The sequence below is a fragment of the Fusarium solani genome (assembly GCF_023522795.1).
Source record: "Fusarium solani strain SB1 chromosome Unknown bctg00000001, whole genome shotgun sequence".
Taxonomy (NCBI): Eukaryota; Fungi; Ascomycota; class Sordariomycetes; order Hypocreales; family Nectriaceae; genus Fusarium; species Fusarium solani.
Genome location: NW_027072156.1, coordinates 5,088,538 through 5,110,640, shown reverse-complemented (window position 1 = coordinate 5,110,640; position 22,103 = coordinate 5,088,538). Strand labels below are relative to the sequence as shown.

The window sequence follows — 22,103 nt, the reverse complement described above, 5'->3', positions numbered from 1 at the left end:
AGGGCGTGCGACCAGGTATGAGTCAGTTTCTTCTCTATTCTTTCATTTGATCTCTGATTATAATATAATTAATATCCCTCTCTTACTGCTCCTGGAAGTCGCCAAGAATTCGCTTAACGCACCGCGTCATTTCCTCTTGGTACGCCTGTTCTCTAATTATGAGAGGGTTCCTAGAATCGGCAGACGTTTCTAGATAAGCTTGATTATCAAGGATAGGACGTCCATTTCTCAAAAAGTGAGCTGCCAAGTAATACAATGACAAACTGTTTGAGATGAGATTGGAGCTTGCTGTTCTAGCAGAGCGAATGTGAGGCTGTCCTCGGAACTGTTCCCAAGATGTAAACCATGTCTGCAACGCTTGGTCCAGGGCAGAAGTGTCAACTGGCAATACTGAAGTCTGGGCTTCCAGCAGCAACGCGTTCACGGCCAGGATAAGCAGATTCATGCCAAACATGGTCATGTTTGACTCGGCAGGGGCTTGGCCCATCATCAAATCCTTGACCGAGGATAGGAAGCAGCTCGACGGATCCTGCGCCGGAAGTGCAGCCCACAAAGACGCTGAGCAAGCGGTCCAGCTCTCATCGTCGCACGGAAAAGATGCCCTCGTGTCTGTCGGAGAGAGGAGGGGTTTGCTGCCGCAGAGTATCGACTGGTAGCAGTCGACGGCGTAGACGCCCCAGAGAACCCTCTTGTTCGACTCCTTTTGGATCCATGGCTTCCAGAACTGCGCGTTCCGCGCCGCGCGCGTGCACTCTCCGTGGATCTTAAGGAGCCCTTCGTGCCGTATTGCCGCGACGAGTAGAGGGTGCAAAAGCCGCGCTGCAGCCCTCTCGGCACTCCCACCATTTGCCACTGTAGCAAACTGCAGTAGCACCAAAGCCTGCAGCTCTTCAAAGGTTGGCGACGTCCCATTGGAGAAGAGACAGCATTTAGCGAGCAATGATGGAAGGGATCCATACAACAACCTGGCGTCCGATGTGGATGATGGGTCACTGTCAAAACCAGCGCCAATGAAACATATCGTTCGAACGAGGACCGGAGCGGACGAGGCAAGACAGAATGTCGGGATATGTAATAGAGGTATGAAATAATGGAAATGAGAAAAGAACAGTCTCGCCAACGTCTCAAGCCGATGCACTGGGATGGTCTCCGGGCTGTCAAGGTCCAGAGTATAGTTGGCTGGGAGGCGGAACGTATCTGGGCACAGGAATCCTTCTCTTGTGACTGGAATTCCCGGGGATACCGGCCATGAACCATGGCTCTGGGGTATGCCGGTCTCGCCGAGTATAGATGCCATATCCTCCGGGCTCCATGTCCAAGAGCTCATGTCAAACATGCTTTCAATATCTACAAGCTGAGATAAGTCGATGTCACCCACTGACGGTGTGTCGAGGAACGGGAGGTTGGCATTTTCCCCATGTGACGGCCCTGGATTGGTATTCTTGCTGCCCGTCTGTGGTGATGGAACGGGGCTGATGATGGTCGTGGCCGGGGTCGCCGTCGTTTTTCTTGTTCGCTTCTTACGTCCAGCCCTGACGCACGGCAAATCTTTGTACTTGCATCGTGAGCAGGGCGAACCCTTTGTGTCAAGATCGCATCGGAGCTTTGAGCTGGCACAGCCGACGCAGCTTTTGTTCATTTTCAGCGTCGAGTGGATTGGCGAGAGTCGGTGATATCGGGATTATAGGTCAAAGGTGGTCGGGAATATAACTAGAGGCTAATAGGTAGTTATATTCCCGAACGAAAATCCCGCATGCGTCAGCACATGTGGCTTATTAGTAACGCAGTCTCTGGGTGAACTTGGTTAAAAAAACCTCGTACTTAGTGGATATAACACGGACAAACCGAGAGTATGCTTCCAGTGCCAGGTTTTGGTTATCCTTATCGTACTCACTGTCAGGCTTCAAACTGCTTATCCTGCTGCCGATTTACCCGCTCTTCTGAACGGTATTGGTTATAGATCCTTGGTCCGGGTACAGTGGCTTGACGAGTCTGGCGTGGCTGGATCCAACATTTCGGATGAAATTCCCGAGACCTGAAAACCCGAATCCCCGGGTTTATCTTGCAATGAGATCATCTTTCACCATGGCTGCATATATATAGGCATATGCGTATGTGCTATTTCTTTATTATTTTCACAACAATCTCACAGCAAGCAAGCTTTCACCTCACTTCTTAATAACATTCAAGTATCCCTCAGACAAAAATCAGATCGAATCACAAACAATGTCAGAAACTACATCCACCGAGAAGTGCACGCGGCCAGCGCAAACATGGTTTGATAGCTTCTGCTTCATACGAAGACTTGAGGACCCAAAGAGTCACTCCATATGGCAGAAGCGTGCTATTGTCGCCATCATTACTCTGTCGGCCTTCACAGCACCCTTTGCCTCATGCATCCTCTTCCCATCCTTTGCAACCTTGGTGGACTACTTCCACACCACGGAGACCAAGGTCGCCCTGACTACGACCGTCTTCCTCCTAGGCCTAGCGATTGCTCCGTTGTGGTGGAGTACCTTGAGTCAGGAGTACGGCCGCCGACCTGTGCTGGTGGCAAGTTTTCTCATCTCGACGGCGGCTGTCATCGTCTGTGCCGTTTCCAACTCGCTGTCCCTGATCATTATATTTCGACTTATCGAGGCGCTGGGTTGCTCATCCGCGCAGAGCGTTGGCGCCGGTGTTATCAGCGACATCTATATCTCGACCGAGCGTGGATCGGCCCTAGGGTGGTTCTACCTGGGGACTCTGATCGGGCCTCTAATCGCTCCGATCATTGGAGGTGCCTTGCAAGTATGGCTTGGCTGGCGTTCAAACTTGTATTTCATGGCCATCTTTACCTTCAGTGCTGCCATGCTCACTATGCTGTGCCTGCCCGAGACATTGGTCAAAACCACCGAGGGTCAGCAAGAGCAGGAGATGCCGTGGTATAAGGCAGTCAAGCGCGATGCACTGGCTCCGCTGCCCAAGTTGCAGCTCCTGCTGGTGCCATCTATCGCCTTGACCATCGCCTACGTGAGCATCTGCTTCGCCAGTCTCTACTGCTTCAACACAACGCTCCCCTACGCTTACTCGGCGCCGCCCTACAACTTCTCCGCCATTGAGATTGGCCTTTGCTATATCAGCAACTGTCTGGGATACGCAATCGGCAGCATCCTTGGCGGCAAGTTGAGCGACGCTAAGCTACGCCAGTACCAGCTCACCCATGATGGCGAGCTTCGTCCTGTTGAGAGAATCAAGACGGTGTGGTACGGCGTCGGCTTTGTCCCGGCTGGACTGCTCATCTACGGATGGCTGGTTGAGCACAAGGTATTCTGGGTCGCCCCTTTGGTTGGTGCTTTCATGTTCGGACTGGGGCTCATGCTCGTCACCACCACTATTATGCCCTTCCTTGTCGATATCAAGCCGGGAGTTGGTGCTTCTGTCGTAGCTGATTTGAACTTGGTCCGCAACATCCTGGCCGCTATTGGCACCGTCGTGTCGCCAGTTGCCATCAAAAATATTGGTTTTGGATGGTGGATGTCTATCTTGGCTTTGATGTGCTCTTTAGCAGTTGGCTTTATTATTGTTGTCGTCTGGACAGAGAGGACAGATAAGAGGTCAGCTAGGGAATCTATAGTTTAATCAGGGTTAATATATATATATAGCTATAGCCTTTGTTTTAGTATCCGTGCAACTCCTTATTACTTCTCACACAGCTCATTAAGTAGAAATCCCCTAAGCATCGCGTCAAAATTCATGCAATACTAGTATGACCATCACTGTCTCGTCATAGTGCAACAGTTCTCAAAAGACATATATTTGTCAACATCTTGTCGATGTTGAGATTCTTTATTGCGGTATGATCTGTGTTTACCTTGAGTAAGAAGTGAGGCTATCGCGAGATTGCTTTTAGGTGCGACAGAGAAAAAGGAGGAAGGTTAGTTACTCTATCAGGTATGACGTACCTGTGGGGCTTTGTATTATCTTATCTTATCTTATAGTCACGTGACTAGTGCCCGTTGAGGACCACCTTCTTGCGCTTCTGCACGGTGTTCGTGTTTTGTTCACACAAGGCTCTTCAGAGCATCTCGACCATTCAACCTAGTCAAGTTCTCATCCAATTCATCCCAACGCCAAAAGAGGAGGCCGTGAGTGAGACAACTTATTAGCTTCCATGTTTATTCTGTGTTCTGCTCTTGAAGTTGCTCTCTAACATGAGCACTCTCTGCCACCGGCAAAAGCGACCGAGGTACCCTACAGCGGGGGCAGACTATTCTTTAAGCCAACCACGAGCCCTAAACAGCATCAAGTACTCTGCGAGTTCCTCAGCGGGCTTTCTCCCTTTTCTACCGTGCATAAGCGGCCATCTAGCGACATGCGTGGTACATCGCTACAATCCGTGGTTGAACTCAAGACTCGAAAGCTTTCACAGCTTCAACCCAATACGTCACTCATTTCACTTCTTTATTCCCTCGGCTCGTGTGAAAACAGAAGCCCGACTACGCAAGCAGGATTGCCTCTAAGTGCCAGCAATTTTTTCACAAATCAGCAGACACGCAGTCAAGAATGGTAGGATTGCCCAACAATTTCATGACCTTTTGAGATGTCCCAGAGATTCCCACATACCCTCATGCGTTCGTAGCTATCTCTGCAATGGAGACCGAGAACCTTGTCAGCTTTGGAAGCCATACTCTCTCCCTTTGCTAGCTTGAATTGGTTCATCGACCGGTAATATCGAACCATCAAAAGCGAAACATAGTCAAGATGACGAGCCTCGGGGCTCGAGTGAACATGCAATGACTCTTCACGCAAAGGCGTTCATGCTATGACAATGACAAACAGTCGCCCAGACCGGTTAGGATAGTAAGATTGATAAACGAAAAGACGAGTTGGAAAACGCGCTCAAGACTGTCGAAGCTCACTTGGTACAACCATCTAATCTTATCCCACTCGGATCGCTTAACCCATCCAATCTAGTCTGCAATTAGCTCGATGCGTGGAGTTATTTATTGCTGCGCCTCGTTGCAAGGTCAGCTTTAGTTCGTATAGCACGCGACGGAAACAACGGCACTTGTTCGGGTCTTGGCCTCCTTCAATTCTAGTCAAGATGAGGAAAGGAATTACCCACTTTTGGAAGCCGCTCCACTTTGAAATTGACGGCAGTGCCGAGAAGACGGCAGCTTCATTCCGAACGATCGGCCGACTGTCGAATTTGGGACTTTAATCAGAGTGTTTTCTTGCCTTGTGAAGTAGAAGGCGAGTGAGAATCGTAGTTGTACTTGGGCAATATCACCTTTCCCCCTGTCCCCTCCAATGGCGGACGCTGGCTCGTAACGGCGTTGGTACACCTAGAACCCTTCTTGGTCCACTTCCATGAGCCAAGAAATACAACAAGACATCCACGCTCTTACATGAACATGACCAAATCTCTTGATGCTTCAATATCGGGCCATTCGGCACACAGAAGCCCCCAAACTGGACCCCCACAGAATGTGGCGTATTCCAGTTCTCGAGCCTCGTGGATGGGACCCTTCTTCCGTGGTACCGACTTGGCGGATCTTGGGAATAGATATCTTGGCCTCGGCCGCCATCTTATCTGATCGTAATCAATCAGCACCTTAGCCACCCAGAGAGTGCACACTCCCTCGCATTATCATTCAAGATGACTGCGGTTGACAAGTCCTCCCCCGAACCAGATTTAAGTAGCGAGCAGCCAGAGTTTGCTCGGACTGAGACATCTTCAGGTAGGGCAGGAGTTCAAGCTATATGAAACCTTGAATTACTGTGATACTGATTTACTTGGCAGGGAAATCTGTTGAAGAGGTCCTGAGCGCGGCAGGCGTTGATTTCCGCCCCGATGACCCAAGTCTACCATGCCTCACCATCCGCATGTGGACTATTGGCATCGCTTTCTGTCTCGTGGGCAGTGGCGTCAACACTCTCTACACCCTGCGCTTCCCATCCGTTAGCTTGTCCCAATCGGCTATCCAGTTTCTAGCCTACCCCATTGGCAAGGCGTGGCAGTACGTCGTCCCAGACTGGGGCGTCACGGTGTTCGGCCAGCGCCACAGCTTGAACCCAGGTCCTTTCAACTACAAGGTGAGTAGAAGCTGGCAATGGATGAAGGAAGAATGAGGGAGAACTTCCTAAGGGGCCTTGATCTGACATGCATTTTACAGGAAAACATGCTCATCTACATCCTGGCAAACCTCAGCTTCCTCACCCGTCTTAGTGCTGATGTCCTGACCGAGCAGCGCGTCTTTTACGGCCTGCATGCTGGCTGGGGGTTTGAGCTCCTCGCTACGCTGACCACCATCCTCTATGGCTTCGCCCTGGCAGGGCTGGGTCGTTCGCTTGTGGTGGAGCCGAAAGACCTTGTATGGCCGGGCGTTTTGGGCAACACGGCTCTCAACGCGGCGCTGCACTCATCTCGCAAGGAGGAAGTAGAAGGGTAGGTTTCCCCATGATTAGATGCCCAAGAGCCTTGCGTATGCTTACTGGACAAAAAATAGCACGGTTTCCCGATACAGGTTTTTCCTCATGGCATTCATGGCCTCCTTCTGCTGGTACTGGCTTCCAGACTTTATTTTCCCAGCCTTGGGCTACTTCACGTGGGTTTGCTGGATAGCCCCGAAAAACCCTGTGGTCAACCAGATCTTTGGCATGAAGAGCGGCATTGGGCTTCTGCCTTTCACATTCGACTGTAAGTTCCTGGCCCCTTGTCGTAGTGAATACTGTATGGTTCCTGACATCTTCCCAGGGAGCCAGATCGCCTACATCGGATCACCTCTGGTTGTGCCAACCTGGGCCATCCTCAACGTTCTGGGTTCACTCGTGCTCTGGATCTACGTCGTCACTCCAGCCCTCTACTACACGAACACGTGGTGGTCTGCCTACCTGCCTATGCAGAGCAACTCAATCTACGACAATATGGGCCAGGTCTTTAATGTGTCTAAGGTCATTAACAAGCGTGATGGTTTTGCTTTCGACCTCGAAAAATACCAAGAGTACTCTCCTGTAAGTTCTTACCCCGGGTCCACTGATATCAACGTTTCCCCCCATGCTGGGATAAAGACCTCACACCGAGAAACCGCAGATCTATCTTCCTGTCACTTATGCCCTCAACACATTCGGTCTTGCGTTCGCCACCATTTCTTCGCTCTTTGTCTGGCTCTTCCTCGAAAAGCGCCAGGAGATTGCACTTGCCTTTAGAACAATGTTCCATAAGGACGGGCACGGCCTATCAGCCAAGGATGGCTCATCTCGTCAGAGACTCCAGCCCCAGTACAAAGAGGTCCCAGCCTGGTGGTACGCAACGGCAGCTCTCGTTGCCCTGGGTGTCGGGCTGTTTGCACACGAATACTATCCAGTTCAACTGCGATGGTACGGAGTCATATTTGCAATGGCGGTATCCGCCATCTTCTTCATCCCAGTGAGTTTCCAGTTTAAAAATCGGTCCTCTCTCTTGCTTACTATATACACAGCTTGCCTGGGTGTATGCTACCAGCAACATGAAGATTCAAATCGACATCTTCTGCCGCATCATCGCCGGCTACGTATGGGAAGGAAAGGTTCTGGCCAACATATGGTTCTTCAACGTTGGATACATTTCAGGCATTAAGGGACTGGCCTTTGCACAAGACCTGAAGCTCGGCATATACTGCAATGTTTGTGCTCGACTTGTTCTCCTATATTTGCCTAGATCTCTTTGCTGACACCATCTTTCTAGATCCCTCCAAGAAGCCTCTTCGTGGTTCAGGTCGTTGGCCTCGTCGTCGGCACTCTTGGACAGGTTTCCGTCCTCAACTGGGCCTTGGACCATATCCCCAACGTCTGCAACCCAAAGACCGCACCCAACGGATTCACCTGCCCCTTTTCGCGCACTCACTTCAACACTAGCATGGTCTGGGGTGCCCTTGGCCCCCGTCGGTTTTTCGAGAAGGGAGCTTTGTATCGTCCGCTGCTCTGGTTCTTCCTCGTCGGCGCTGTTCTCCCAATTGCCGTCCACTTCTTGAGGAAGAGGGTCTTCCCGCAGGTCAAGTGGCTGTCCAAGATTCATGTACCCCTCTTCCTGGGTGGACTTAACTACATCCCTCCCGCGTCAGGGACCAACTATGGTAGCTGGGCCTTGTTCGGTCTTCTCTTTAGCGTGCTCATCAAGCGCCGGAAGGAGAGCTGGTGGCGCCGCTTCAACTTTGTTCTGAGCTCGGCGCTGGACTGCTCGGTGGCTATCGCTGGTATTCTCATATTCTTTGCCGTATTCTACACTGGTGCATCTAAGCACCTCTCTTGGTGGGGAACCAACGTCTACAAGGTACGCATCGAAAAAGTGTCTGTTGTCTCTCCCGAAGCTGGCTAACCAAGGTGACAGAATACTTGCGACTGGGATGGTTGTCCCTATAAGTCTGTGGAAGCAGGAAAAACTTTTGGTTCTTGAGTTGTGGGATTGTGTGCACTGGAAATGGATGATGCTTGGATCATGGTTAGGCCGTTTGCATGATGTAGGAGGCTCGTCCATCGTGATCTTCCGAGGCCATCCCGTGTATAAGGCTTGATAAGAAGGAGAGCACCATCGTTTCGAATTCGTTTCATAAGTTTGGGGAGACTATGCAAGTTTTAACAAAGAAGATGTTGACTTCAGCTACTTGTTCAATCTACCTATCCAACAAGATCCATGAAGTAACATAACCAGTTCGCCCCCGAGTCCAAAGTAGGGCTACACGGCCAAGGTGCAATCCCTCGCGACACATTCAGTTAGGTAGTCGACTACTTTCACAGGTCAATATCCGTGGCTGGGCGGGCCAGGTTGTCTCGCCAGTGGTGCTTGTTGATGGGATCCCGCTGATAAAGGTTCACCTCGAAGAACCGATTGTGCGCGTCACACCGAAAGTTCTTGTAGCTATACTGGGGTCTCAGCCACAAGAAAACCAACCTAATAGTCATACTCACGCATTGAGCTTTTGGAAGTTGGCTCTGATCAGGTCGCTTTCGGTGACTTCCTTGAATGCATCTGTGGCAGCTGAGAGGGGGATGAAGTACCTCTTGCTTTCGAGAGGGCCAAAGTTCACCTGGCGCACGAGCTGGACTGCAAAAGATGGATGAATCTCGTTGAGATCGGTTGAATTGGCCCCAGATTCGGATTCCTCTTTGTGCACCCAGGTCATGAAGCTGGTGAACTTGGCTTCGTGGTCAAGATGCTGGGGACGGTAGGGCCGGATGGCGTCACAACAGAAGCAAGAAGACATTGTGGACAGGACGAGATATTGTTATAATGGTTTGAGTTGAGTTAGAGAAGATTGATGTGCCGCTATTGTCTTGTCGATATGCTGGTAGGGTTCTTATAGCCAACGCTCAGTGCTGGAGATTCACTCGATCTTGGCATGTGATCCATCCATGAGTAGACTTTGTCTGAGCTTTCGGGGCTCTTCAGAATGATCAAATGTCTCGGTAATCTCCCCCGTATTGCCAAGTCTCATATCTTTATGACGATGCTCTGTATCTTGTTGGCACCTTGGTGGGCCTCCTGCATCCGGCCTCAGACGTTTTTGAGCCCTACCATGACGTTGAACCAACCACCTATCGCAAGCGGCAAGCCACACTGTAACGCCTTACATATTTTGAGCCCTACCATTCTTATCAGCCAACCATTGGTCAGGCGTCAGCAGCCACATCGTCCTTGACACGACCACTTACAGGATTTGGGCTTCAGCTTGGCTTCCGGCGTGTTCACTGGCTGTGGCCCACCTACAGTCAAACCAAGGTTTACGAAACTCCCAGGAGCATAAATGGCTAGCCTTCCGCCGTGGAGGGCATTCCTTTTTCTCTTCCCTTCACGGCCAACCCAGGCGTTGGAACGGCACTCCTTTTCCAACCCCCTGTGGGAACAATCTTCCGTCTTTCCTTTCTTCGTTTGATCACATCACTTCTTCCCCCACACTACTCTCATCTCTGATTCTGTTCCGGGCAGGTCCCCCAGCTTCAGTTTTCTAGAGCGTTCTTTTTATTTCCAGTTCCAACCAGTCAGGGACCAGCGGATCGAATTATCACGAACTCTATCTTTTTGACTCTGTTGATCCTGCCTGGTTGATCCGTGGAAATGCTGGGCCACTCCCAGATGACGAGACTGAGCCTGCTGGCCAGGTCAGAGGTGAGCCAACAGGGGATGCGAGTGATCAGATCTTTCTTGAGGGCAGCGATGCCTTCGTCCAGTCTTTACCGTCAGATATCGCGGCCCATGTCCCTCTTACTCAAGCAGAGGCTGCCGATGATTCTCCACAAGCGCCGCCAGCCTCAACAACAAACAGACCTCTCATCTGTGACCAATGCGGCGAAACTTTCGCATTACTACATCAACTCAAGTAAGAGCTACTCTAGCCTTATTCATTGGGATCAAGACTGACCTTAACAGTACCCACATGAAGAAGCACACTCGTCCGTTCCACTGCCAAGAACAGGGCTGCAACAAAAGATTCCGGTACAAGAAGGACCTCACTCATCACAAAGAGTCCAAGCACCCCGACTCTGTTCCAAACCTGGTCCTCTTCTGGTGCCCTGTCGAAGGCTGCAAGGATTCACTTGGGAGAGGAGCGGGCAAGCCACGGGAGAGAAACGTCGCTAGACACATTGCATCACAACATCCTGGAGAGGTACGGGCGCCTGTGAGAGGGTCTGCCAATAGCTAGTAGCTTCTCTTAATTCATCATATATATGTGTCCGGTGTCGCCCATTGAAATAAGCTTGGGGCGACTACAAAAATTGGCCAACGTAGAGCGGGCAACTACCTATGACCATGCGTATATACAGAGCCCACATAACTGATCTAATAAGCCACAGGCCAGTCCGAGTCGTAGCGAAGAAGATTGATACCCAGACGAGAGTCTCCAGCGTTGGTGTAGTAATGGTACACCAACACGTCGGCATCATTGTCAGTGAAAACAGCGTTGTGGCCAGGGCCATGGATGGAGCCATGGCTAGCCAGAATCTCAGTGCCACCTCCCTGCATCATATTCTTTCCATTGCGGTCGACAAAGGGACCGGTGATGCTGGTGGATCGGCCGACCATGATGCGGTAAGTGCTGGAAGCACCGTTGCAGCACTTGTCAAAAGACACCCAGAGATAGTAGTACTTGCCCCGTCGAGTGATGAAAGGGGCCTCAACGGCACCCTCAACGTTGGCGTCGCGCTTGGCGAGAGAGACAAGGGTGGAGCCGGTGCGCTTTCCACTGCTGGGGTCGATGGAGATCATCTTGATGCCGGTCCAGAAAGAGCCGAATGAGAGCCACCACTTGCCCGAGGCATCGATGATCAGGTTGGGGTCGATGGCGTTGTAGTCGTTGGAGTCGGAGGACGAGATCACGACGCCCTGGTTGGTCCACGAGCCGGATGCACCAGTGGTGCTGGTAGCCAGGAAAATGGCCGAGTTGCGAGATCCGAAGCTCGAGGCGGAGTAGTACAAGTAGTACTTGCCGTTGTGGTAAGAAATATCCGGAGCCCAGAGGTTGGTGTCGCCCTTGGTGTAGGTTGTCGTCCACGGCGCACCGTTGGGGAATACGGCGCCGGCATCGCGCCAGGCAGTTCGGTCGGAGGAGGTCTTGAGTGCCACATTGGCTCCGGTGTGAGCCATGATGTACGAACCACCAGGTGTCTTGACCACGGTAGGATCATGAACGCCGGTGTTGCCGGTGACAGCGCCAGGGTTGGGATACGCGGCATTGGCCCCAGCCACCATGGAGGTGACGGCAAGCACGCCACTGACGAGTTGCTTCCACATGGGCACCATCTTCAGCTTGAATCCGTGGTTTTCTGTGAAAGCTCGGTGAGATTGGCTTCCTTAGTCCGAGACTCCAAGGAGCGCCGTGATCCCTTATATCCTCCATCGGCACTTAAGCTGAAACATTGCTGCTAAGGGTTGCATTTGGAAGCGCGCCACGGAATAATTATCACCAAAGTTACGGAAATTCTCCGCCCGTTTCCAAACTCGGCATCATGGGTTCGGACGCTGGCCCTCCGTCACCGCTTACTACAAATAGCAAATTGGAGGGTCACCGCCATGGGCGACTTTGGCCCAGGGGGGCTTCTGATTGGACTGCGAGGGTGTGAAACGGTCAGCAGGCAACCCGCGTATCCAGACGCTCGGATCTTCATCCACCAGGGATGGTAACAAGCTGCCGGAGGTCGGGGCTGCATTCGATCTAGCTTAAATCATTGGATAGGCATTATTCGCCGAATGTTGCCTTGCACGGCGAAACTCACCCTCACCGCACATTTTATAGATAGTCCGTCTCTCAGAGAAACGGAATGCGTTGATCAAAGTATAAACTACATGATGGAATCAAACTCCTCAATTCAAGACTGAGTGGTTGGCACAATTTTCCTGACTCCCCTTCGAGTGAAAGTCCAAAAGGTCTGACGTAGTATCTATGCGCCGTTGTATGCAACGAGGAGTTTGGCGCAAAGGCTAGCATCGCTATTGGGGTGGGTATTGTGAAAGGCAAACTCTTCGTTTGTTGATCATCGAGCAACCATAAAACCTGGGAGGCCTATCATTGAGGACCTTGATGCAGCCAAAATAGTGTCTAGGATCTATGAGATAAAAACCTGAACTGTTGAGACTTTGCTTGCGATGGGCGGATTTCCATATCCGAGTCGGCCTGGTGGAGAAATGCCCCAGCAAAGCGTGCGTGCCCTGATAATAGGTATCAAGAATGGCAGCTACTTAGCCCAGTGGAATCATATAGGTTAAGATGGCGTGCCGCTTATACGGCACTCGAATTAGAGCTCGCCAAGTCGGTGAACCGAAACGTCGAAGTAGGCGTCCAGCCGGCCAATATGCCTGCCGAGAAGGATTGTTCACATTGCCGAGACCAGCCAAGACTGCTTTGGATCACACCTGAGGCTTGAATAAAGCAGTGATGTACCTTATGTCGTGGTCAAAGGTGGCGGTACATATTGCTATCAGCATGAGGCCAAGAGTATATAAAAGAGACATCAATGACCAACTCAACCCTCTAATCTAATCGAGGCAAGGTTTTGTGGCAAACGGGCTGGAACTGACACGCTGTCGAGCCTGATGAAGACGTAGTTTTCATCAATGATTGTGTTAGCGAGCAGCGGGATATCAATGGAGGAGGAGCCTTCACCCTGGCCCATTTTAGGCCCTTCACATAGATCTTGAAGAATCGGACAAGGTGTGCGACCCATCTCGTACGTAGATGCTTGGCCAACCCCTCCCTATCGATGAAAACGGCTTCGATATGGGAACTCTCACCACACTGGGCGACCAATCTATTACTGCGAAATAGGAGTTCTCCTGTGCCATACCCACAAGCTCCTCTACCGCGTACGAAATCGTCTTAGTTGGCGAAAACAAGGACGTTTACGGTTCCTTTCAACCGCTGAAATATTCTCTCCTATCTCTTAGATGCTATTTGGCATCCACCTAGCTGTGGTTAGACTAGATAAGGAGCTTGAAAACCGCATATCACACAACATCTTTGTATAAATAGCCGCCAAACAGAGCGCTCAGCACCAGTTGCTTTGGGGGGTGCCGGTTGTATTCGATCCTACCTGACGTTAGCTTGGGTCCCACGTCCCTTCTAAATCAGCACTTACATGTCTCCTTCCAACCTCAAGTCGCCTTGCGGTATCGCCAGGATCTGGGACAACATGTTGTAGAACTGGTCTTTATCACCGTTGTGCTTGCCTTGAACTGCCCAATAGACATCCAGAGCTGATTTGGAGTAATCGGGAACGATGGCTGTTTCATGACTTGCCATGCTCACCAGGGCAAAGACTTTATCCCTGATATCTGTGCATTGCCAGTCGCGAAAGATGTCGATGAGGTCCTGAAGTCGTGGAGGTGGGGTGTCAGGATGTCGCCAGTGTGCACGCTGCCAGACCATGGTACAAGCCGAGCTTTGTAATACTCCTATTGCATGCGGATGGTGTGCAAACCACGATGTTTCTTCCAAGGTTTTAAGAGTGAGATAGAGACTCTCAAGGACGTGCCATCTGAAAGACTTGGCTCCGCACCAGACAGTGATGTTGTCAGCGTGCACAATCTCCTGAATGATCCACATCCTTCTCCAGTAGGCACGCTCGCACAAGTCGCTCAGAGCCTTGCCAACATGCCTCGGCCAAATAGTGTGAAACCCAGGACCCCGGCGCCTGAGTCCTCGTGTACCTTTTGTAGCGATAAAGTCCATTGCGAGATCGCTATTATCGTTTTCAAGTCCTAGCCAGATATAGACCTCGGACGCATTGACATATATTTGTTTCATCATGTTGACTTGATGGTTGCGTTCGTGGACGTTGGATTGGTTGATGCAGATTGCGTCGATCCAGAAGAATGTAGGCTCAGATATGGTGGAGCTCTGTAGGCGGAGAAAGGACCAGAGATTCTCGCGTATGTTGATGGTCCCGCCTCCGCAAATGTTGATATTCCGGGTAGCTTCTTCGTCTCCCCAAGTGTAGGAGAGTGCAATATACGATGGACAGTTGGGAAGTTCCATACATCGAAAGGATAATGACATATCCTCAGAATTCTTGCCGGGACGTAACTCGAGCAATCGGATCTGTCGGGTTTCGAGGTTGAGCCGTGAATAAGGTGACCCCGAGCCTTCTGTAGTTTGCGATATGGCCTTGGATAGCCTTGAAGGGCTGCTGGCTGGCGGGTCCAGCTCCCGATTGGGGCCTTTGGAGTGTCTCATGGCCCCCAAGACTCTTCTAATAAGCCTCTGACGATCCTCTGCGAATCTTTTTGGCAGCTCCTTAAGCTTCAGGTCAGTGTCGGCGCTTGTCGCTAAGAAACCAGATTCTGGGTCCCAGGCTATAAGGATACGAGTTATTATACTGATCGTGTGAAAAGTGCCTGCACGGCAATGGTTTGGGAATAGAGTCTTTACCTGCGGAAATAACACCTGGCGTAGGAATATGAGTTCGTAGGATCATATTGGGGGCAGTGAGGCATGACGCGGCACTGTCATAAAGACTGGCCCTGTAGGGGTCGATTGTACTTGGATTTTTATTTCTCTGGCAGTGCAAGCAGATATCGTTCGTACCAAGGTAAACGTGCCTCCTAATACGCCTCCCCTGGCACTCACGGCCAGCCTCGGTATCGTCACACGGCTGCCGTATATCGCTCCATACTCGATGGCTGCAGCTGAGCTTGACCAGATCGCAGTAGCACATTTTCCCTTCTCACTAAGATCTCGCAGCAGGACAGAAGAAGGTAGAAGAATCAAGCCAGTCTGCCAGGGTCGCCCCGCCCTTCTCTTCAGAGATTTTGAAATGATATTTTTGAGGTGTTGATAGAGGCGGAGACTGAGTGGAGCGGTGCACAGCTAGAGTTCTTGATCAGTGTTTATTAGACTCGATGACGGAAAAGATGGAGGACCCTGATTAGACTCTGCGGGAGTCTTTATATCAAGCGCAGGCCATATGGGAACCTCCGGACAAAGCCCAGTCAGGCTTGCAGTTACTGTTGCAGGGGTCTTGAAAGAGAGACTCTTATTTGAGGACCTAGAGTGGCTGTCGATGGGCCCTTGACCGGGCTGTGCAGGTGACCGGCCAGCTGACAACCAAAATGCAGCAATTTGACCTATCGGATAAGACAAATAAATACGGGCGATTTCTGTGATATTGGTGATCACACACTCTGGTCAAGGCAGACGAAGTGCGGATGCCAACAGGTAGCTAGACAAACCCAACTTCATCAAACCTAAGGTATGCAGATGCAGCGCAGCACTTCGATGTCATGCTGACTCCCAAATTCGCTGATCTTCGTCTCCAAAACGCTTCTGATTGGCCTTAGACAAAATTAATGCCTTGTGGCACAGCAAGCGCGGATATGACGAGCACTCAGGATCCTTTGAGTCATCCCAGGCTTGAGTCACAAAATGATGCAATACCAACGGTCCGCTCTTCCATATAATCTTATTGCAAATACGACAGAGACATGCTCATCAAATCTTACTACTAAACATAATCTCACCATGGCATACACCGTTCTGCAGATCGATAAATCCGATACTGACTTCCCGTCCCTCGTCAGCAAGTACAAGGCCCTGCGATTGTCGGCTCTGCAACAGACGCCAAGGGCATTCTCATCAACATACGAGGCCGAGTCCAAGTTGCCGGACCATGAATGGGTGTCTAGACTAAGAAACCCATCCAAAGATACCTTCGTCGTGGTCGACTCTGATGGCGAGTGGGTGGCACAAGTGACCGTCTACGGCCCTGTCTCTGCAGAAGCCTACATCCTCCCCCCGAAGCCGGCCAACCTCCCGTGGCACCCGATGAAGACGAGGAGAAGTGGCAGATGCTCAGCCTTTATGTTCTCCCATCCCACAGAGGCAAGGGCGTAGCAAAGCTCCTCTGTAGAGAGGCAATCAATCATCTCCGATCCCTCCGCCATGCAGCCCCGAGGATCCGCGTCCGCACCATGATTGCCCCAGACAACCTGGCTGCATGCGCGCTCTTTGGATCTCTTGGATTCTCCGACGCTGGGCTGTGCACTCTTGTGGAAGGGTTGAGGAGCAATGGGGAGGCGATGCCCGAGGGAATCTTGTCTGCGGAATACACCACTAGGGCTGGCATCATTATGACAATCACGCAGCATCGCTTTTAAGCACCGCTTCAAAGGGGGTTGGATGAATTTTTTTCTTCTTCTGTTGGCATATATTCGGTGCTTTCAAAGTGAGCGGGTGCTGTCAAGTTTCTCAGCTCCCTACTTTCAATGTCTGCGCGTATGTATCTTAACATACATATAGAGATGCAGAGCTATATATTCAACACAGTAGTCAAGTTTGTTAGTTCTAGAGCGTGGAGGTATTACAAGTCTTGTGATTTAGGTTGAAGACATTGATTCACTAGCAGACAAGGAAAAGTATCCTTAAACGTTTTGAACCCTTGTCATGGAATTGGCTTATAAGGCCCAAAATGCCTCTGCCTTAGCAGAAGGCATCTTTAATTTTTGCCGTTGGCATAGCAGTTTATTGTGTTCCAAAGTCACTTAACCCGAAAATTAGTATAGCCGGCGCAAGACAGATGCTTCTTGGGCAGGTCGCCTTGGTAGGTGAGAACGGGGTGGTGCGGAAAGCCCATAAGATATGTACCTATAATTACCTACGCGCCGTATCGGCTCAACACATTCAGACTGGACGGTGGGTCTCTATTGCCGCTGTCAAAGCTCACTTACCAGAGTCTTACTGTTAAAGCCTTAGCTGTGGGATGGCTAATCGGACATTGCATCGCAGGAGAGGTCGCTGTCTAACCGCTCCTGGATTGGTTTGTAGAACCTGGACTTGCGCCTAGTTACTCGGCGGACAGCACGTGTCACTTCGCAGCTAGAAATAAACTTTAGGAGGACCCAGCTTAGTTATACGAGAACGAACGAGAAAACGTGCCAAATCCGTGCATGACATGTGCTCCGCAACGGACCATGCTATTATGGGCAGTTCATGGAATACCTACAGGGGCTTGGAGCTCGCCTATTTATTAATGCCGGAGAATAAGCATAACCCAGATGGGAAGGTCCATTACACTATCCCGTCCGCACTTGACCGATTTGCTGTGCAGGTCGTGACTAACTGGCTTTCCTGTACTTTGAGTTCTAATCATATTTGGCTAGCTCAAGCATCTCTTGGCTTATCCATACTCGTCAGGACAGGTAAGATATCCTCGGCCGCATTAGGGCTTCAGTTTTCCTAAGTACTATATCTACCGCATCGACAGAGCAGGGGCAGAATGACTAGGGGGCGTAACTATGACAGTTTGTTGTTGTGGTCTAACTTGATAAACCCTAAGCAAGACTCTAATTAATCATTCTGCCGCCAAACTGGGTTCGATATGGGCTCGGGCCTGCGACCAGCCAGTCTTCCTGGGCAGGGTATGTCCACCTACGCTTTCATCCTCTTCCCCTGTCTAGATCCTGGCATTCTGCCAGGGATTCTGCCAGGGGTCTATGGGCTCAAGGGTTTAAGGCCACCTGGCTTACCTTAATAGTCCTTTATGGCAGGTAATAGTTACGATTTAACTTTCCGTATGCTTCCACTTCCCGTTCTCGCATTTGAACTGGGAAAGGTCAAATTGTCAAAGATGACTATATAAGTGTGACACCACTTCCTTCCAGCAACATTTCAGGTGTCACCCTTCAAGCACCTTTCCTTCATTCTGCTTACTCTATTAACCCTCCTCTCAGCCTACCCTCGCCCACAGCCTTCATCATGCGTTCTGCCGCCCTCCTGTCCGTTTTGGCCTTTTTCGGCATCGCCAGCACCACTCCGGTGGATGGCAAGCTTCAGGCCCGGGCTATCGTTCCACACGACTCGATTGGACCCGTCCTTCCCAAGACTCAGGGTGGAAAAATTGGCAATGCCATGGAGCGTTTCCAGCCTTTCTTGCATATTGCGCATGGATGCCAGCCCTACACCGCCTCAAACGAGCAGGTCGATATCAGGTAAGGTGGCCATAGCCTTCCTCTGCTTTGTGTCTAACAGTGTCGGTAGTGGCGGTCTTCAGGACTCCGGCAACCCAAGCGCTGGTTGCCGCGATCGGAACAAGGGCCAGACCTATGTTCGTGGGGCATGGCACAAGGGCAAGTTCGGCCTTATGTACGCTTGGTATTTCCCCAAGGACCAGCCCAATGCTGGCAACGTCGTTGGTGGTCACCGCCACGACTGGGAAAACGTTGTAGTCTGGATCGACAACCCTGACAATGCCAATCCCCGCATCGTTGGCTTTGCCGCGTCCGGTCATGGCGACTACTCCCGCACCACCAACCCCATCCGGGAGGGCGACAAGGTCAAGGTTGAATATTTCACTCAGCTTGGCCTAAACCATGCCCTGCAGATGAGCAACACCAGGGGAGACACCCACTGGCTTCTTCAGTGGGAGTCTATGGATGCCCGATCCAGGAATGCCCTTCAGAACGCCAACTTCGGCAAGGCCAATGTTCCCTTCAAGGATGGCAACTTTTTCAACAACCTGGATAAGGCTTTTATTTAAGTCTCACCTGTAGCATCGCTGTGGTTTCTCTGGGGAGTGGCTGTAAACATAAAGGCCCCCGGCTTGATTCTCTATTACTATGATACTCGCTTGCGCTTTAGAGGGTGGGCTCTTAGGAAGTTGTATTTTAAGAAACGGGGTTACATGTCCTTAGTCTTATATCTTGGATATTCCTTCTACAAATCTCTTGGATACTACGGTGTTTTACGGTATGGGGTTTATTGCTGTCAAATACTGGTGAATGTGTCTTTTGATGTTGTGACCAATGGTCTTTTTTAGAGACTTCATCAATGGAAAGAAAGAAATTCTATAGTATTGCCTGGCGTTATTGTTTAATAGCAGAACTCTTCTTTACAAGAAGGCCAGTAGAAAACCCAGTCTTTCTAGAATTTACCTCCACGTGGCTTCACACCCTGAGGCGAAGAGAAAACATCCTTCGGATCGACTGTAGTCTTTATCTTCTCTAGTCTCGCAAGGTTCTTGCCCTAGTACTTCCTCTGTGCGCTCGCCTTGATCCGCAAGTTGGTGTAGCCGGCATACGACAGATACTTCTCAGGGTGGCCGCCTTGGTAGATAAGAACGGCCTTGTCGGCAAATTCGTGCGCAGTCTGTGACGTCTCCGACTCGGTTTGAGCATACAGCGCGAAAAAGTAGGCAAGGTCGCGGTGAGGGAATGCCGTGGCGTCGCTGGGCACATCGTTCACAGCGCCTCCATAGAGATCGACCAAAACAAACCAGCTCTTGGATCCGGAGTCTGAGTTCTGTAGGTGTTCGAACACGGAGTCAATACTGTCATTGCTGGGCAAGCTTGAGTAGCCAATGGCCGTGTCCTTGGCGTAAAAGTATGACTGTTCTGGGAAGATGTTGGATATGCTGTCGAAAGTGCGGTTCATATGTCCCATCCAGCTCAGTCCAGCAACAATGTTGCGCTCAGTTATACCAGGAATGCGGCTCTCGAAGTCGAGGGCTTTGTAGTCTGCTTCTGCGCCAAAGAAAACCCCACTGATTAGGACAGAGCCCTTGCCGATGATAGCCACAGAGGAGAGCCGCGGATCAAGCGATTTATCAGTGGTGATTTCATGATAGGCTTTGAAGGCGTCGGAGAGCTGTGCTGGGTCCTCAGATGACACAGTAAATGCGAAGTTGACTACCTCTTCAGGTTCAGGATAGGTCTGGAAGGAGAAATTAGTGACGATACCAAAGCTTGCACCGGCTCCCCGCAGGGCCCAGAAGATATCTGGGTGTTGCGTCTTGGAGGTGGTTACGACGGTGCCGTCGGCAAGGACAATCTCCGCACTCGTCATGACGTCAAGCGAGGTACCAAGAAGTCGGCTGTGAAGTCCGAGACCACCAACAGTTGCGTGACCGCCAATTCCCACAGTGGGTGAAGATCCATGAGGCATATATCTCTTGCCAGCAGAATGGAGCTTCTCGCAGATATCTTTGAGTCGGTTGCCAGCCCCAACCTTGGCCACACCGCTTGAGTCGACTTGGACATGGTTGATATGTTTGAGGTCCACCACGACGGCGCCATCGTTTCCACCAATGCCTGCAGAGTTGGTAAATAATTCGGTTGAAACTGGGTAATAGGGACTTACCTTTGTTCGTGTAGTCATGCCCGCCACTTCTTGCTTGAATCTTGCGATTGTACTTGGAAGCGCACACGACAATGCTCGAGACCTCTGAAGCATCGATGGGATAGATAATAGCAAATGGTTCGTATGGGAAATTGAGGTTGTAAGGACGGACATGGTCTGATTGAAACCCGGTGTCACCAGAAAATCTAGCCCTCTCAGTCTGCCCATTAACAGATGCCAAGAGACAACTCTCGGGGCTTGGTGCCGCGAACACGTTTGCTGTGGCAAGACACCATGCCAAGCAAGTTGCTAAAGAGCGTGCCATTTCGAGATCGAGATTGTGCGATGGGAAGAGGTTGCTCAAGGGTCCAGGTGAAGAGGTGAGGATGCTGTCTTGATGAGAATTTACCGTTCACCGGAGCGAAACCTATTATATACCCATCATTTGAGCCTTTGTTCAGGCTCACGATGTATCACGGAGACACGGCCGTCATCGAGCTGTCCAAGGTCCGCTGAACGCGGTCTTCAGACCCCGAGTTCTATCTTGCACTGGTGGTTCACGATGACGCTATGCCGGTTTTGATTTGCCATATACGGAATCCGCGGGATGCAGCTCTCTGTTCAGCTTGGCAGATTTTAGGCATGCCACGAGGTGTTGCGAACCTTATTCTTCTGAATGACGTCCAAAGTCCGAAAGGCCGAAAGGCCGAGCTTAATTTGACGACTTCGCAAAATGCAGGGTTTTAGGTGGATGAAAATAGGTTAGTAGGCGGAGGCTTTGTCATCTTGCAAGGGCTAGCCTCTTTTCTTGTTCCTTGTACACCTAATTTTAGCACATCTTGTCTGATCTGCAGTGCCTTGAAGTGGCCCGGTCTATTAAATACCGTGGAGATGCCCCTTTCCAAAGCTGGGGAAGCCAAGAGTTTGGTAACAGGATAAACTATGGCAGGTATGAGCTTCCCAACACACCGATTCCACTGGATTCAACCTGAAATTGGATAAGACACTGTCCCTAGTCTAACATTGAACTCTAGCAACACTTGTCAAATCGAAGTTGCTCTTGGGTCAAGTAACCAGGACTTTCAAGAGCCCCATTTCTCGGACCTGGGCACTGTGGTCCTCTTTCGGAGCCGCCCACCTTTACATCGCTGGCTGCACTGCCGTAGAGCTACACGGCTTCGGCGTCGGATCTACTCGAGTTCTTACAATTCATGGAAGCAAAGTACATGAGACATTGAAATACATCGACCCGAGCACCCACTCGTTTGCGTATTCGATTGCCGACTCACCTGAGCTTCCCGCTACTGGCGCCCTTGGCTTGATACAATTGCAAAAAATGGGACAGGACGAGACTGAGATGACGTGGAAAGGGTTTGCGGATAGTGTGATTCCAGGAGCAGAGGAGGCTATGAAGCAGCAGTTGGCTAAGTTGTACAATGATTCCATTGACAAGGCTCGAATCACGCTGGAGAAAGAGACTTGGGTGTGATGCATGCGGGATCACGGCTATAAAAAGATAGTGCAACTTGAAATGAGTTTCTC

At 50.8% G+C, this 22,103-nt stretch overlaps 11 protein-coding genes across 11 annotated transcripts; 6 read left to right on the top strand and 5 right to left on the bottom strand.

Moving 5' to 3' along the window:
* Positions 1-82: 82 nt before the first annotated feature.
* Positions 83-1,639, bottom strand: MRS44_003728 (uncharacterized protein; the record flags this gene model as incomplete). Its single annotated transcript, XM_065623311.1, has 1 exon — positions 83-1,639. One exon carries the CDS (start codon positions 1,637-1,639, stop codon positions 83-85), a length of 1,557 nt encoding a protein of 518 aa, XP_065479383.1.
* A 587-nt stretch (positions 1,640-2,226) lies between these two features.
* MRS44_003727 (uncharacterized protein) lies at positions 2,227-3,621 on the top strand (the record flags this gene model as incomplete). The annotated part of the gene is made up of 1 exon (XM_046278292.1): positions 2,227-3,621. One exon carries the CDS (start codon positions 2,227-2,229, stop codon positions 3,619-3,621), a length of 1,395 nt encoding a protein of 464 aa, XP_046137845.1.
* Positions 3,622-5,641: 2,020 nt separating this feature from the next.
* MRS44_003726 (uncharacterized protein) lies at positions 5,642-8,338 on the top strand (the record flags this gene model as incomplete). The annotated part of the gene is made up of 8 exons (XM_046283028.2): positions 5,642-5,723; positions 5,786-6,078; positions 6,159-6,430; positions 6,492-6,682; positions 6,740-6,996; positions 7,076-7,411; positions 7,464-7,646; positions 7,709-8,338. The coding sequence occupies 8 exons, from the start codon at positions 5,642-5,644 to the stop codon at positions 8,336-8,338; spliced, it is 2,244 nt and encodes a 747-aa protein (XP_046137844.2).
* A 413-nt stretch (positions 8,339-8,751) lies between these two features.
* On the bottom strand, positions 8,752-9,224 carry MRS44_003725 (uncharacterized protein; the record flags this gene model as incomplete). The annotated part of the gene is made up of 2 exons (XM_065623310.1): positions 8,752-8,878; positions 8,929-9,224. The coding sequence occupies 2 exons, from the start codon at positions 9,222-9,224 to the stop codon at positions 8,752-8,754; spliced, it is 423 nt and encodes a 140-aa protein (XP_065479382.1).
* A 186-nt stretch (positions 9,225-9,410) lies between these two features.
* MRS44_003724 (uncharacterized protein) lies at positions 9,411-10,661 on the top strand (the record flags this gene model as incomplete). Its single annotated transcript, XM_065623309.1, has 4 exons — positions 9,411-9,629; positions 9,675-9,739; positions 9,990-10,337; positions 10,388-10,661. 4 exons carry the CDS (start codon positions 9,411-9,413, stop codon positions 10,659-10,661), a joined length of 906 nt encoding a protein of 301 aa, XP_065479381.1.
* Positions 10,662-10,798: 137 nt separating this feature from the next.
* Positions 10,799-11,758, bottom strand: MRS44_003723 (uncharacterized protein; the record flags this gene model as incomplete). Its single annotated transcript, XM_046275438.2, has 1 exon — positions 10,799-11,758. The coding sequence occupies one exon, from the start codon at positions 11,756-11,758 to the stop codon at positions 10,799-10,801; it is 960 nt and encodes a 319-aa protein (XP_046137842.1).
* Positions 11,759-13,459: 1,701 nt separating this feature from the next.
* On the bottom strand, positions 13,460-14,928 carry MRS44_003722 (uncharacterized protein; the record flags this gene model as incomplete). Its single annotated transcript, XM_046268529.2, has 3 exons — positions 13,460-13,541; positions 13,591-14,806; positions 14,883-14,928. 3 exons carry the CDS (start codon positions 14,926-14,928, stop codon positions 13,460-13,462), a joined length of 1,344 nt encoding a protein of 447 aa, XP_046137841.2.
* Positions 14,929-15,971: 1,043 nt separating this feature from the next.
* On the top strand, positions 15,972-16,606 carry MRS44_003721 (uncharacterized protein; the record flags this gene model as incomplete). Its single annotated transcript, XM_065623308.1, has 2 exons — positions 15,972-16,186; positions 16,228-16,606. 2 exons carry the CDS (start codon positions 15,972-15,974, stop codon positions 16,604-16,606), a joined length of 594 nt encoding a protein of 197 aa, XP_065479380.1.
* Positions 16,607-18,203: 1,597 nt separating this feature from the next.
* MRS44_003720 (uncharacterized protein) lies at positions 18,204-18,984 on the top strand (the record flags this gene model as incomplete). Its single annotated transcript, XM_065623307.1, has 2 exons — positions 18,204-18,436; positions 18,477-18,984. The coding sequence occupies 2 exons, from the start codon at positions 18,204-18,206 to the stop codon at positions 18,982-18,984; spliced, it is 741 nt and encodes a 246-aa protein (XP_065479379.1).
* A 485-nt stretch (positions 18,985-19,469) lies between these two features.
* MRS44_003719 (uncharacterized protein) lies at positions 19,470-20,886 on the bottom strand (the record flags this gene model as incomplete). Its single annotated transcript, XM_046283027.2, has 2 exons — positions 19,470-20,533; positions 20,583-20,886. 2 exons carry the CDS (start codon positions 20,884-20,886, stop codon positions 19,470-19,472), a joined length of 1,368 nt encoding a protein of 455 aa, XP_046137838.1.
* A 617-nt stretch (positions 20,887-21,503) lies between these two features.
* Positions 21,504-22,050, top strand: MRS44_003718 (uncharacterized protein; the record flags this gene model as incomplete). Its single annotated transcript, XM_046279373.2, has 2 exons — positions 21,504-21,510; positions 21,596-22,050. 2 exons carry the CDS (start codon positions 21,504-21,506, stop codon positions 22,048-22,050), a joined length of 462 nt encoding a protein of 153 aa, XP_046137837.1.
* Between the last annotated feature and the right edge of the window lie 53 nt (positions 22,051-22,103).